Source organism: Lampetra planeri, unplaced genomic scaffold (genome assembly GCF_965212315.1).
Source record: "Lampetra planeri unplaced genomic scaffold, kcLamPlan1.2.h2 scaffold_570, whole genome shotgun sequence".
Lineage (NCBI taxonomy): Eukaryota > Metazoa > Chordata > Hyperoartia > Petromyzontiformes > Petromyzontidae > Lampetra > Lampetra planeri.
This window is the reverse complement of record NW_027615393.1, coordinates 30,161-45,400: the sequence shown is the minus strand read 5'-3', so window position 1 is coordinate 45,400 and position 15,240 is coordinate 30,161. Positions and strand designations below refer to the sequence as shown.

The window sequence follows — 15,240 nt, the reverse complement described above, 5'->3', positions numbered from 1 at the left end:
GGGTCAGCAAGGCAGATAGCTGGGATCAGGAACCGGGACGACTGATTGGTCGAAAGTTCAAAGGCCGGCGGGATCGCAAAAGAGCGGGAAATCCTAGGCTCAGGATTGGTCGAGAGACCAAGGCGGTCGGGACGGGGGCGCCTAGCCTTTGATGTGAATAGTTTAAAAGAAAACGCAGGGGCAGTAGGGAACTCTCTTCTTCTGGAGTTTGGACACGGGGTCAGCGACGAAGGAGTCATCGGGCGAGCCGCTAGATTGTCTGCAGGACGATCTGAGCGCCGCAAGGTCACCAAGGACTACAGACGGTATCGTGTTGCGCGCCTTACAACACCTCAGAGCGGAGGGTAGGATCCGTAGGAGAGGGTTAGTTCGGGGTAAGGACGAGTAGGAAAGCGGTTTAGCAGAGAGCGCAGCATAGAATAGGGCTACACGGCACCAGAGTGTGGGTTAGAAGCGCCTTGCTGTCCCGCACACACACACGGGTGGCTCGGTTGGTTAGCAAGGGCTAATAAAATCTCGAGCGTAGTAACAAAACCGTGTTGTTGGGTGTTTTTGGAACGTGGTATTAGCGTGCACTGCATTCGCGAGTGTGTGGTCGTTGTACGCATAAAGGCCGTGGTCTCTGTACGATTGTGCGGGTACGGAGGTGTGTGCGTTAACGCCCGGGGAGAGCACTTTTGGTGTGTTGGCGTGACTACGCAGCCGTGTGAGAGGAGAATCGTCCTTGTACGATATTTGTGTTGACGTGCACGCGCGAGTGGGGGAGGGGACGAGTCGTCGTGTCGGCGTGTGCCCCGCTTGCGTGCGCTCGTTACTTGCGTAAGCTCTCGGCGTGCGTAATCGGCGTGCCCAAGGTGCGCGATCGTAACGTGGGCGGCCAGCGCGGCGCAGAGCGGCGCAGGAGTGGGTATCGCGTGTGGAGCTGTATGCGTGTGTGCGCGCACGTTCACGACGTGTGTAACACAGGTGCGCGATCCTAACGTGAGTGGTCAGGGTTGGGTGAGTGCCGTGCAGAGCTGTGTGTGGGTGTGCGCGTGCGTGGTTATCCATGCCTGCTACGCGGACCCGCGGTGGAGGGGAACCCTCGGGTGACGGCTCCCACACCCTGGGTGAGGAGCCTAGCGGCGGTTCGCTTAGCAGCGGGGGGGCGATTGATGATGTTAGTCCGGCCGTTAGTATTATCGAGGGAGGGATCTCGGGGGCTAGCGACCCCCACACTCTCACGGATTCAAACCGAGCGTCCTCCAGGCCCGAGGTTATTATAGAAGCGGCGTACTGAATGCGGACGTCGCTGAGATCATCCAGCACTCAGATCTAGTGAGGAAGTTGCCACCATACTCACTGTGTTTATCACGCCTGCCTTTGGGCTCGATTACTCCCGTAACGTTCATACTTACATGCATATAGTTGATACATTATCACGAAGATCACTTCTTTAATGTACGTTACTTATGCAATATACGACAATGCTCACGATATAAATTATAATTCAAAACAAGTGAACAACCAACATTTGGGAGACATTGTTCGGTCAGGGCGAGATATGATGATTGTCGTTTTTCAAAAGTGTTAATGATGAACACTATTTAAAACACACTCGAATGTTTTGCAAGACAAGATGCTTCAACAGACTACTCATATTTAATTCCAACGAAATATTTTCTATTTAAGTTTTGCCTCGCGCGCTCGCGATTCCTCCTCTCGCGCTATGGTGAGGACTGCGCGCCATGCCAACCGTCCCTTGTCACCGAACTTTTAACTGGACGTTTTAATCGAACTTTGAAATTAATAAATATATGGATTTTCAGATGGACAACAAACTGAAGAAAATTACTCAAAATTAACCGACATTAAATAGAAAGTTTAACATGTTACGTGGCAAGAGGTGAGTAGCTCACGCACTGCAGAAGGGTCGCGCGCCTTGAACAAGATCGAGGCACGGTGCACAATTATCACCACTCAAATTCAACTCAAGTGACTCCGCAGTCGAATGTTTAAAGAAAATATATAATCTTACGTTTAATGCACCGACAGAGTTGATATTCTAGGAGCGCAGGATGGTTCATGCGATGAGTTGTTTTTACTGCAATAAGTAACACGTATTTACTGCACTAAGTAACACGAATGAGTAATCATTGGAAAGATGTTATTAACCATGTAAAAATATTTAACGACACATATTTGTACCATCTTATTTGACAGGTAATATTATACTTTACCGAGTGTTGACATCCCCAGCGTTTACCAGTACTTTTATGCTTACTATCAGCTAACACTGGCCACAACCCTGAGCTGATGTGCTCATTTGTTCCCTTTTAGCCCCGACACCCCACGCCACTCCCCGGCAACCACATTCAGATAAGGCCCCCCCCCTCTGCCCCCCCCTGATTTATTATTTAAATTATTATTTATATTATTTAAATTATGTATTATTATTGTTTTACCTACGTGACTTTACCGAAAAAAACCTAAGAGTATGAATCATTGCAGTCACGAAAGCTTCAAATCTAGAACGAATGCAAGAATCATTCATTCCACGCGCATGTGAAGAGGAGTCGTAGAATGGTTTATGCACTTCTTCATACTGGTAGCAACGAAGTGGACCAGCCTACAATAGATTATATCGTCCGTCCGTCCGTCCGTGTAGCAACATCGCCACCCTATTGCAAACACTTGGCATGACCCTACAAAAACCTTTAGACTCTGTGATACTTTCCTGGCTAAACAAGTGTAACATTCCCTTATAATTCCCTAAGATAGCTTTTAATTAAAACATTTACATTAATGAGGTTTTCCTGGCTAAACACGTGTAACATTCCCTTATAATTCCCTGAGATAGCTTTTAATTAAAACTTTGAAATTAAATAAAAAAACTCACAGCGCCCTAAAGCCTACAGCTAGGCCTAAAGCCTAGAACTGGGCCTCAAAGTCTGACTTCGTATCGTACCCCTGCGTGTGTGCAAGGGAGTTAATGTTTAACAATGTTACATTCCCTGATGCTTTTAAATATAAACATTTAAATTTAAAGCTTTTACATGAATAATAAAAACATTTAAATTAAAAATTAACTCTCGGCGGCCTAAAGCCTACAGCTAGGCCTCAAGCCTCGAACGCCTCAAACTCTCCCTTCGTATTGTTCCCCTGCGTGTGTGCAAGGGAGTTATGTTTAACAATGTTACATTCCCTGATGCTTTTAAATAGAAACATTTAAATTTAAAGCTTTTACATAAATTATAAAAACAGGTAAATTAAAAATTAACTCACGGCGCCCTAAAGCCTACAGCTAGGCCTAAAGCCTAGACCTAGGCCTCACACTCTCCCTTCGTATCGTCCGATTCAGTGTAGCAACATCGCCCCCTACTGCAAACACTTGGCAGGACCCTACAAAAACCTTTAGTCTCAGTGGGGCTTTCCTGGCTAAACAAGTGTAATAATACATTATGTTTATATTCTTTGGTTATTCGTTCCTACCAGCCCACCCCGCAGGGTCCTGTTTTCACCAACGCACAGCAATACTCGTTCCAAGACCAACCCCAGGCACACGTCCCACAGCCCCTTTTAACTCCTCAATCTCCGCTCCCAATACACATCCGCGTCCAGCACGCCTGCTCCGGGTGACGTCACTGCCCTTTAACCCCTGACACCCCCGTCCAGCTCTTTCCCGCGCGTGTGATTGGTGCGTGTTGTCGTGAGAGCGGAGATGTCGTGTTTGCGTGGTGCGTGAGGGTGGCTCGCAGATCCCTTAAAGTGCTTGAACCATTCTCCGACTCCTCTTCATATGTAATCTGACCGCTCAAAAAGAGCGAGTTTTATTCTTTAAAAAACACGATACTTTCTTCCAATAGGCATCCCAATTTATTCTAAACCATGTTCCATGATTGATGCAATGTTGGAATGCTGCTCAAATACCGTTCCTAAATTAGACATAATAAAGGGTAACTGGAATGAGCAGAGCATTTGTTTAATTGCGAGCAATTTGGCACGAGGGCAACTCGACGACGGTGTCCTTATTAATAACAAAACCCCTGTGTACGACTGTCCGAGCTCTTTGCAAGCAAGTGGGTGGCTCTGAAAAGAGCCGTTGTTGTGGTGGTAGAGGCGGCGGCGCGTTCACTTCTTTGCCTGAGAGGTCTTCTTGGGCAGCAGCACGGCCTGGATGTTGGGCAGCACACCGCCCTGGGCGATAGTCACGCCGCCCATGAGCTTGTTGAGCTCCTCGTCGTTTCGCACGGCGAGCTGCAGGTGTCGGGGGATGATCCTCGTCTTCTTGTTGTCGCGGGCGGCATTGCCAGCCAGCTCGAGGATCTCGGCAGAAAGGTACTCGAGCACGGCGGCCAGGTAGACGGGTGCTCCAGCGCCGACCCGCTGGGCGTAATTGCCCTTGCGGAGCAGCCTGTGAACGCGACCCACGGGGAACTGCAAGCCGGCGCGGGACGAGCGGGACTTTGCCTTGGCGCGAGATTTGCCACCGGTCTTGCCTCGTCCAGACATTGCTAAGAAACCTAGGATGCAAAAAGCAATAGAGACAAAGTACGAACGATTTGTGACGTTAACACGCACCACCGGAGCGTCTTTTATAGCGGAGACGAGGATCGTAGAGCGCGCCGCTGCTGATTGGCTCCTCTCGGTCGAGTCCCGCCCTCTCCTTGAGCCACCAATGAAAAGCCGGGACGCGAGGATTCGATGTTGACTTTAATTATTTTTATCCATATATATTTTTATGCGGACACGTATCTTAGGAATTAAACAATGCGATACACGTACTTAATAGGTTCAAGTTTTAAGCATTATTGAGTTAATTTATGGGCACGTGCTGGCAAGTCAAACTTATAAGCGGATTCCGCAAATATCAATGTATTATTGATTATAATCATCATTTTGAGGGACCTCATTGGTTATAAGAAATCATTGTGATAGCCTTGAGCTCGTGATTGATCGCCCACGTGCCTATACGGTGTATATATATTCCTTTAACCGCCTGTTCGGGCAATGCCTAAAAATATATGTGCGTGAATAATTCAGTCTCTTAGTTTGCAAAATGTGAACTTCTTATCAGCTCGGGATTGAAACAACATCAACCAATATCTTTGGGTTTAATAGTTAATATATTTCACCCAAATAACCCTTTTGTTGTAGATTATGTAAACATGGTTTCACAACGCTTATATACAACACCAACGTGTGATGTTGAAAAATGAGCGGCGGGGTATATAAAATGAACTTCATTGTCGCTTACGCCTGACGACTCGTGAGAGCCGTGACCAGCAAACGAAGGTTTCCGGCACCCGAACTTTGAAGGACACACATGGAAGCTTTTTCATGCGTAAGTGGTGGCTCTGAAAAGAGCCTTTGTGTTGTGCTTTGAGGGCCGAGCTGGGCGTTCAAGCGCGCTCGCCACGAATGCGGCGGGCGAGCTGAATGTCCTTGGGCATGATGGTGACGCGCTTGGCGTGGATGGCGCACAGGTTGGTGTCCTCGAAGAGCGCGACAAGGTACGCTTCGCTGGCCTCCTGCAGAGCCATGACAGCGGAGCTCTGGAAGCGCAGGTCGGTCTTGAAGTCCTGCGCGATCTCCCTGACGAGGCGCTGGAAGGGCAGTTTGCGGATGAGCAGCTCGGTGGACTTCTGGTAGCGGCGGATCTCGCGCAGAGCGACGGTGCCGGGCCTGTAGCGGTGAGGCTTCTTGACGCCGCCCGTGGCCGGAGCGCTCTTTCGGGCCGCCTTGGTGGCGAGTTGCTTGCGTGGGGCCTTGCCGCCCGTGGACTTGCGAGCGGTCTGCTTAGTGCGAGCCATGGCTTGGTGTGGGCAAAGATTCTCACAAGCGGGGAGAAGGCGGCTTATGTAGCCCAGAGCGCGCGCTCACTGGTCAGCGGAGTCGTGACGTGCGAAGACGGGGAGCGTGCTGATTGGTTGGCAGCGTGCAATGATCTCGAGTCGTCAACTCTTCTTAATCAACAAAATGTTCAGTTTGGATCATTTCAGAATGCCGTATCACGATGCAGTAGTACCGTTTGAGCGCCGTCGATGTCTTTAACGGATGTTATTTTCTCAAGCAAACACCTTTCCGAAAACGACTTTACAGTGCTCTGCATGATCTAAATAAAGTGTGAAGAAACTGCACTTCATTGGAAACAGTAATACGTAAAAATGTCGGAAAGAGGTGATCACAGGGATAGATATCTATTCTCTTGGCATTGAGATGATGATCATCAATTATACTGCACGAGTCATCCATGCTAGGCGCTTACTTTTACATATATGTACACGTGCAAAATGTTAGTTCCTGCCCGAAAATACAACCACGAATTAAATATATTGCATTGCAAGGTTTTGGCGCCAAATATCCAATGTAATATCTGAATGGGCTGCAGATGAAATCAATGGACAAACAAGTCCAATAAATGCCTGCTGGTGAATATGATGTGCCATGAATATTGTTATCGCTTTTATTCACGTTGAAACAGGTCAAAATGCGATCGATCTCTCCATTTCAATGAGCGAACAATGTCCCCGCGTGAACCGGGACTTTGTTGGAAGTTTCGTTTTGTACTCCTGCTAGGACTGGTAATAGCAGGTTCGGAGAGGTGGGTGGCTCTGAAAAGAGCCTTTGTAATTAATGGTGGAGTCGAGGCTTCACTTGGAGCTTGTGTACTTGGTGACGGCCTTGGTGCCCTCCGACACGGCGTGCTTGGCCAGCTCGCCGGGGAGCAGCAGTCGCACTGCGGTCTGGATCTCCCGAGAGGTGATGGTGGAGCGTTTGTTGTAGTGCGCCAGGCGGGACGCCTCGGAAGCGATGCGCTCAAAGATGTCGTTGACGAACGAGTTCATGATGCTCATTGCCTTGGACGAGATGCCGGTATCGGGGTGCACCTGCTTCATCACCTTGTAGATGTAAATGGCGTAGCTCTCCTTCCTGCGGTGGCGTCGCTTCTTGCCATCCTTGCGCGTAGCCTTGGTCACAGCCTTCTTGGAGCCCTTCTTGGGAGCAGGAACCTTAGCCGGCCCAGCGCTCTTTGATGCGGGAGGATCGGGCATGTCGACGCGTCGTAGGCAGCTTCGGGTCAGTTCACAACAGACGGGAAGCGAATGTGGATGTCGGTCGCGCGTTGAGCTCCTTTTATAGGAGGCGAGATGCAAATCAGAGGATCGTAGTGCGCGGCGCTGCTGAGTGGCTCTTTTAGTACCATCCCTCTCCATCAGCCTCCAATGAGAAACGCGGACGCGATGTTCACTTTAATATAGTTTTTACTGCAAAAATGACTTGTGAATATAACACAATGTAATGTCCAAACATGTATATTAGTGAATTGCAGCCATGGCCATTGATTTTGTTTTAAAAAGGATGACTAGAAAACCCAATACAGTATATTGTGTTTTGAGTGTGGGTTTTTTTGTTTCTTACGAAGGATTGTTTCACAACTCGTCTAATACGGCACACGGGCGTTTTATGAACGCAATTTGGATAAATACAAGCGCTCGGTGGAGAAAAATAACTTCGCTGTTGTGCTGTACAGGTGGAGATTAGCGTTCCGGCACGCTACGTCAATTAGGACGAGTGTGCTGTAAGATTGTGGCGCCAAATGCTCTACGTAATATCGGAATCGGCTGCAGCTGGAAATTATTCACGCAAAAATACCAGAAATGGGTACTGTATTAATGCGTTCAAGAATTACGCCTTGTTAAATGTGACGTGTCGTGAATATCATGATTTCTTTCATTCATGTGGAAGCAGATGAAGATTCGCCAACTCAACAAGCAAACGTCCACCACGCTCACGAGGAATTGGCGCGCAATAACCCAGGACATGTGCTCCATTTAGAAAGTGTTTGGCAACACTGGCGCAAGCAGTTTCGAAGAGGTGGGTGGCTCTGAAAAGAGCCTTTGGGTTGGCTTAATGTGCGAGAGATGGGCGCTCAGCCTCCGAAGCCGTAGAGAGTGCGGCCCTGGCGCTTGAGGGCGTAGACCACGTCCATGGCGGTGACGGTCTTGCGCTTGGCGTGCTCCGTGTAGGTGACGGCGTCGCGGATGACGTTCTCAAGGAAGACCTTCAGGACGCCGCGGGTCTCCTCGTAGATGAGGCCCGAGATGCGCTTCACACCGCCGCGGCGAGCGAGGCGGCGGATGGCGGGCTTGGTGATGCCCTGGATGTTGTCGCGCAGCACCTTGCGATGGCGTTTTGCGCCTCCCTTGCCGAGCCCCTTACCGCCTTTACCGCGTCCAGACATTGCGACTACTTCTGACAAAGCACGCGAGAGACATGCGCGCTCAGCTTGCAGCAGCAGCCACCTTTATATCCGAAGCGTGGTGACGTCACCGACCACCCCTGCCCTCCGCGATGGCTCCGCCTTAAACCTTCGACATTTAACCTCTGTGACGAAGAAAACCCTCCACCGTCGTCAAAAATACTTCCGTGACATGTACAATATGCGACGTTTTGGGCAATGACCCTTCTTCGAAGCACTCTGTAATGATATTGGCACACCCGCAGCGAACGCGAGAGGAACGCAATCTGTTGCAAGATTGCACGTGGAGTGAATAATCGGTGTAAGGTCTTGTTTTCAAGTGAACAAGATGAACTAACTTTATAATCGTGTGAAGCTAAACGGCTTCCAACACAATAGTTGAGTGAACGTCACCAACTAGTTCTCCCAAAGTAAGAAAGACATTTATTTTAATAGAGAAGTTTAGATGGTGCACCGCAATGTTTACAAAACAAAAACAAAGTGAAAAGGCGAGAACGAGCGAATGAAGGCAAATTGAGTAAAGCTGTCTGGAATCAATACATTTTTAGACTAAATTCCATATTTGGCACCAGTAACATGATGACGGAATGAAGAGGTGCAACACATAATCAAAATTGGAGGTTCGTCAAGAATGCATCGATTTGAATCTGGATTTAGATTAGAATCGCCAGCGAGAATGCTGACGTCGCTGACATTACTCTGCACCCAGTTCGAGTGAGGGAGCTGCCACCCGCCCCGCCTGTGTTTATGATTACTGCTTTCGGGCTCGATTACTCCCATCACATCAATGCTTAAAACACATCGAGTGGGTAAAATGTTATACAGTTAATTTGGCGAATGTACGAAACTTATCCAATCTACACAAATCCTCACGATTGAACTGCACCAAGCGTCGAGCTCCTTGATCAGGGCCGAGTCAAGGCGAGCAACCATCGCCACGCCGTAAATGGGTTTGACTTACAGAATATGGCACGCATTCAACAGCAACGTAATACACTGCCATGTGTTAACGATGAACTAATTGAAGCGCAGCAGCACCTGGTTCACTTTTTTTAACTAAGTGGGTGGCTCTGAAAAGAGCCGTTGAGGTGGAGTGAATCGAGCATCGTCCGATCGGATTCACTTCTTTGGCGCAGTCTTCTTGGGCTTGGCCGCGGCCTTCTTGGGCTTGGCCACCTTGGGTTTGGCGGCCTTGGCCTTGACGGTCTTGGGCTTAGCGACCTTGGGCTTCGCAGCCTTGGGCTTGGCTGGGCTCTTCGCCACCTTCTTGGGCTTAACAGCCGACTTCACCTTTTTGGGGCTCTTGGCCGACTTGGCAGCCGCGGGCTTCTTTGCTTTCTTGGGAGACTTCTTGGGCGCGGTCTTCTTGGCTGCCGCGGGCTTCTTCACCTTCTTGGCTGCCGCGGGCTTTTTAGCTGCGGGCTTTGATGTTGACGACTTGGGCTTCGCCTTTGCGGCAGCCTTTTCCTTGTTGAGTTTGAAAGAGCCAGATGCACCGCTGCCCTTCACTTGCGCCACGGCGTCTTTGGCCACGAGCTTCTTGATGGCCAACTTCACGCGGGCATTGTTCTTCTCTACGTCGTATCCTCCGGCAGCAAGCGACTTTTTGAGCGCAGGAAGAGACACGCCGTTCCTCTCCTTGCTGCTGGCCAGAGCCTTGAGGATGAGCTCGGACACGCTGGGGCCGACCTTCTTGGACTTTGGAGCGGCGCGCTTCTTCTTGGGGCTTTTAGGCGCTGAAGTAGCCGCAGCTGGTGGTTGAGCAGGAGCAGTTTCCGCCATCTCAAAACGTCGCTTTTATCGCCTCGCCTCTTTGAAATCGAAATCAGCCCTCTCACGGATTCAAACCGAGCGTCCTCCAGGCCCGAGGTTATTATAGAAGCGGCGTACTGAATGCGGACGTCGCTGAGATCATCCAGCACTCAGATCTAGTGAGGAAGTTGCCACCATACTCACTGTGTTTATCACGCCTGCCTTTGGGCTCGATTACTCCCGTAACGTTCATACTTACATGCATATAGTTGATACATTATCACGAAGATCACTTCTTTAATGTACGTTACTTATGCAATATACGACAATGCTCACGATATAAATTATAATTCAAAACAAGTGAACAACCAACATTTGGGAGACATTGTTCGGTCAGGGCGAGATATGATGATTGTCGTTTTTCAAAAGTGTTAATGATGAACACTATTTAAAACACACTCGAATGTTTTGCAAGACAAGATGCTTCAACAGACTACTCATATTTAATTCCAACGAAATATTTTCTATTTAAGTTTTGCCTCGCGCGCTCGCGATTCCTCCTCTCGCGCTATGGTGAGGACTGCGCGCCATGCCAACCGTCCCTTGTCACCGAACTTTTAACTGGACGTTTTAATCGAACTTTGAAATTAATAAATATATGGATTTTCAGATGGACAACAAACTGAAGAAAATTACTCAAAATTAACCGACATTAAATAGAAAGTTTAACATGTTACGTGGCAAGAGGTGAGTAGCTCACGCACTGCAGAAGGGTCGCGCGCCTTGAACAAGATCGAGGCACGGTGCACAATTATCACCACTCAAATTCAACTCAAGTGACTCCGCAGTCGAATGTTTAAAGAACATATATAATCTTACGTTTAATGCACCGACAGAGTTGATATTCTAGGAGCGCAGGATGGTTCATGCGATGAGTTGTTTTTACTGCAATAAGTAACACGTATTTACTGCACTAAGTAACACGAATGAGTAATCATTGGAAAGATGTTATTAACCATGTAAAAATATTTAACTACACATATTTGTACCATCTTATTTGACAGGTAATATTATACTTTACCGAGTGTTGACATCCCCAGCGTTTACCAGTACTTTTATGCTTACTATCAGCTAACACTGGCCACAACCCTGAGCTGATGTGCTCATTTGTTCCCTTTTAGCCCCGACACCCCACGCCACTCCCCGGCAACCACATTCAGATAAGGCCCCCCCCCTCTGCCCCCCCCTGATTTATTATTTAAATTATTATTTATATTATTTAAATTATGTATTATTATTGTTTTACCTACGTGACTTTACCGAAAAAAACCTAAGAGTATGAATCATTGCAGTCACGAAAGCTTCAAATCTAGAACGAATGCAAGAATCATTCATTCCACGCGCATGTGAAGAGGAGTCGTAGAATGGTTTATGCACTTCTTTATACTGGTAGCAACGAAGTGGACCAGCCTACAATAGATTATATCGTCCGTCCGTCCGTCCGTGTAGCAACATCGCCACCCTATTGCAAACACTTGGCATGACCCTACAAAAACCTTTAGACTCTGTGATACTTTCCTGGCTAAACAAGTGTAACATTCCCTTATAATTCCCTAAGATAGCTTTTAATTAAAACATTTACATTAATGAGGTTTTCCTGGCTAAACACGTGTAACATTCCCTTATAATTCCCTGAGATAGCTTTTAATTAAAACTTTGAAATTAAATAAAAAAACTCACAGCGCCCTAAAGCCTACAGCTAGGCCTAAAGCCTAGAACTGGGCCTCAAAGTCTGACTTCGTATCGTACCCCTGCGTGTGTGCAAGGGAGTTAATGTTTAACAATGTTACATTCCCTGATGCTTTTAAATATAAACATTTAAATTTAAAGCTTTTACATGAATAATAAAAACATTTAAATTAAAAATTAACTCTCGGCGGCCTAAAGCCTACAGCTAGGCCTCAAGCCTCGAACGCCTCAAACTCTCCCTTCGTATTGTTCCCCTGCGTGTGTGCAAGGGAGTTATGTTTAACAATGTTACATTCCCTGATGCTTTTAAATAGAAACATTTAAATTTAAAGCTTTTACATAAATTATAAAAACAGGTAAATTAAAAATTAACTCACGGCGCCCTAAAGCCTACAGCTAGGCCTAAAGCCTAGACCTAGGCCTCACACTCTCCCTTCGTATCGTCCGATTCAGTGTAGCAACATCGCCCCCTACTGCAAACACTTGGCAGGACCCTACAAAAACCTTTAGTCTCAGTGGGGCTTTCCTGGCTAAACAAGTGTAATAATACATTATGTTTATATTCTTTGGTTATTCGTTCCTACCAGCCCACCCCGCAGGGTCCTGTTTTCACCAACGCACAGCAATACTCGTTCCAAGACCAACCCCAGGCACACGTCCCACAGCCCCTTTTAACTCCTCAATCTCCGCTCCCAATACACATCCGCGTCCAGCACGCCTGCTCCGGGTGACGTCACTGCCCTTTAACCCCTGACACCCCCGTCCAGCTCTTTCCCGCGCGTGTGATTGGTGCGTGTTGTCGTGAGAGCGGAGATGTCGTGTTTGCGTGGTGCGTGAGGGTGGCTCGCAGATCCCTTAAAGTGCTTGAACCATTCTCCGACTCCTCTTCATATGTAATCTGACCGCTCAAAAAGAGCGAGTTTTATTCTTTAAAAAACACGATACTTTCTTCCAATAGGCATCCCAATTTATTCTAAACCATGTTCCATGATTGATGCAATGTTGGAATGCTGCTCAAATACCGTTCCTAAATTAGACATAATAAAGGGTAACTGGAATGAGCAGAGCATTTGTTTAATTGCGAGCAATTTGGCACGAGGGCAACTCGACGACGGTGTCCTTATTAATAACAAAACCCCTGTGTACGACTGTCCGAGCTCTTTGCAAGCAAGTGGGTGGCTCTGAAAAGAGCCGTTGTTGTGGTGGTAGAGGCGGCGGCGCGTTCACTTCTTTGCCTGAGAGGTCTTCTTGGGCAGCAGCACGGCCTGGATGTTGGGCAGCACACCGCCCTGGGCGATAGTCACGCCGCCCATGAGCTTGTTGAGCTCCTCGTCGTTTCGCACGGCGAGCTGCAGGTGTCGGGGGATGATCCTCGTCTTCTTGTTGTCGCGGGCGGCATTGCCAGCCAGCTCGAGGATCTCGGCAGAAAGGTACTCGAGCACGGCGGCCAGGTAGACGGGTGCTCCAGCGCCGACCCGCTGGGCGTAATTGCCCTTGCGGAGCAGCCTGTGAACGCGACCCACGGGGAACTGCAAGCCGGCGCGGGAAGAGCGGGACTTTGCCTTGGCGCGAGATTTGCCACCGGTCTTGCCGCGTCCAGACATTGCTAAGGGACCTAGGATGCAAAAAGCAATAGAGACAAAGTACGAACGATTTGTGACGTTAACACGCACCACCGGAGCGTCTTTTATAGCGGAGACGAGGATCGTAGAGCGCGCCGCTGCTGATTGGCTCCTCTCGGTCGAGTCCCGCCCTCTCCTTGAGCCACCAATGAAAAGCCGGGACGCGAGGATTCGATGTTGACTTTAATTATTTTTATCCATATATATTTTTATGCGGACACGTATCTTAGGAATTAAACAATGCGATACACGTACTTAATAGGTTCAAGTTTTAAGCATTATTGAGTTAATTTATGGGCACGTGCTGGCAAGTCAAACTTATAAGCGGATTCCGCAAATATCAATGTATTATTGATTATAATCATCATTTTGAGGGACCTCATTGGTTATAAGAAATCATTGTGATAGCCTTGAGCTCGTGATTGATCGCCCACGTGCCTATACGGTGTATATATATTCCTTTAACCGCCTGTTCGGGCAATGCCTAAAAATATATGTGCGTGAATAATTCAGTCTCTTAGTTTGCAAAATGTGAACTTCTTATCAGCTCGGGATTGAAACAACATCAACCAATATCTTTGGGTTTAATAGTTAATATATTTCACCCAAATAACCCTTTTGTTGTAGATTACGTAAACATGGTTTCACAACGCTTATATACAACACCAACGTGTGATGTTGAAAAATGAGCGGCGGGGTATATAAAATGAACTTCATTGTCGCTTACGCCTGACGACTCGTGAGAGCCGTGACCAGCAAACGAAGGTTTCCGGCACCCGAACTTTGAAGGACACACATGGAAGCTTTTTCATGCGTAAGTGGTGGCTCTGAAAAGAGCCTTTGTGTTGTGCTTTGAGGGCCGAGCTGGGCGTTCAAGCGCGCTCGCCACGAATGCGGCGGGCGAGCTGAATGTCCTTGGGCATGATGGTGACGCGCTTGGCGTGGATGGCGCACAGGTTGGTGTCCTCGAAGAGCGCGACAAGGTACGCTTCGCTGGCCTCCTGCAGAGCCATGACAGCGGAGCTCTGGAAGCGCAGGTCGGTCTTGAAGTCCTGCGCGATCTCCCTGACGAGGCGCTGGAAGGGCAGTTTGCGGATGAGCAGCTCGGTGGACTTCTGGTAGCGGCGGATCTCGCGCAGAGCGACGGTGCCGGGCCTGTAGCGGTGAGGCTTCTTGACGCCGCCCGTGGCCGGAGCGCTCTTTCGGGCCGCCTTGGTGGCGAGTTGCTTGCGTGGGGCCTTGCCGCCCGTGGACTTGCGAGCGGTCTGCTTGGTGCGAGCCATGGCTTGGTGTGGGCAAAGATTCTCACAAGCGGGGAGAAGGCGGCTTATGTAGCCCAGAGCGCGCGCTCACTGGTCAGCGGAGTCGTGACGTGCGAAGACGGGGAGCGTGCTGATTGGTTGGCAGCGTGCAATGATCTCGAGTCGTCAACTCTTCTTAATCAACAAAATGTTCAGTTTGGATCATTTCAGAATGCCGTATCACGATGCAGTAGTACCGTTTGAGCGCCGTCGATGTCTTTAACGGATGTTATTTTCTCAAGCAAACACCTTTCCGAAAACGACTTTACAGTGCTCTGCATGATCTAAATAAAGTGTGAAGAAACTGCACTTCATTGGAAACAGTAATACGTAAAAATGTCGGAAAGAGGTGATCACAGGGATAGATATCTATTCTCTTGGCATTGAGATGATGATCATCAATTATACTGCACGAGTCATCCATGCTAGGCGCTTACTTTTACATATATGTACACGTGCAAAATGTTAGTTCCTGCCCGAAAATACAACCACGAATTAAATATATTGCATTGCAAGGTTTTGGCGCCAAATATCCAATGTAATATCTGAATGGGCTGCAGATGAAATCAATGGA

General features: G+C 48.3%; 6 protein-coding genes and 1 pseudogene across 7 annotated transcripts; all 7 read right to left on the bottom strand.

Annotated features, from left to right (window-relative positions):
• Window positions 1-3,788: 3,788 nt before the first annotated feature.
• On the bottom strand, window positions 3,789-4,492 carry LOC144741496 (histone H2A-like). Its single transcript, XM_078624019.1, has one exon. It carries the CDS (start codon window positions 4,489-4,491, stop codon window positions 4,111-4,113), a length of 381 nt encoding a protein of 126 aa, XP_078480145.1. The 5' UTR covers window position 4,492; the 3' UTR covers window positions 3,789-4,110.
• A 629-nt stretch (window positions 4,493-5,121) lies between these two features.
• LOC144741495 (histone H3) lies at window positions 5,122-6,321 on the bottom strand. The gene has a single exon (XM_078624018.1). The coding sequence runs from the start codon at window positions 5,790-5,792 to the stop codon at window positions 5,382-5,384; it is 411 nt and encodes a 136-aa protein (XP_078480144.1). The 5' UTR covers window positions 5,793-6,321; the 3' UTR covers window positions 5,122-5,381.
• A 266-nt stretch (window positions 6,322-6,587) lies between these two features.
• Window positions 6,588-7,099, bottom strand: LOC144741498 (histone H2B type 3-B). Its single transcript, XM_078624021.1, has one exon. It carries the CDS (start codon window positions 7,032-7,034, stop codon window positions 6,633-6,635), a length of 402 nt encoding a protein of 133 aa, XP_078480147.1. The 5' UTR covers window positions 7,035-7,099; the 3' UTR covers window positions 6,588-6,632.
• Window positions 7,100-7,861: 762 nt separating this feature from the next.
• LOC144741497 (histone H4) lies at window positions 7,862-8,277 on the bottom strand. The gene has a single exon (XM_078624020.1). The coding sequence runs from the start codon at window positions 8,222-8,224 to the stop codon at window positions 7,913-7,915; it is 312 nt and encodes a 103-aa protein (XP_078480146.1). The 5' UTR covers window positions 8,225-8,277; the 3' UTR covers window positions 7,862-7,912.
• Window positions 8,278-8,648: 371 nt separating this feature from the next.
• On the bottom strand, window positions 8,649-10,089 carry LOC144741494 (histone H1 pseudogene; annotated as a pseudogene). Its single transcript, XR_013590008.1, has one exon. The product of XR_013590008.1 is annotated as a histone H1 pseudogene (transcript).
• A 2,555-nt stretch (window positions 10,090-12,644) lies between these two features.
• Window positions 12,645-13,525, bottom strand: LOC144741492 (histone H2A-like). The gene has a single exon (XM_078624015.1). It carries the CDS (start codon window positions 13,345-13,347, stop codon window positions 12,967-12,969), a length of 381 nt encoding a protein of 126 aa, XP_078480141.1. The 5' UTR covers window positions 13,348-13,525; the 3' UTR covers window positions 12,645-12,966.
• A 483-nt stretch (window positions 13,526-14,008) lies between these two features.
• LOC144741489 (histone H3) lies at window positions 14,009-15,177 on the bottom strand. The gene has a single exon (XM_078624013.1). It carries the CDS (start codon window positions 14,646-14,648, stop codon window positions 14,238-14,240), a length of 411 nt encoding a protein of 136 aa, XP_078480139.1. The 5' UTR covers window positions 14,649-15,177; the 3' UTR covers window positions 14,009-14,237.
• Between the last annotated feature and the right edge of the window lie 63 nt (window positions 15,178-15,240).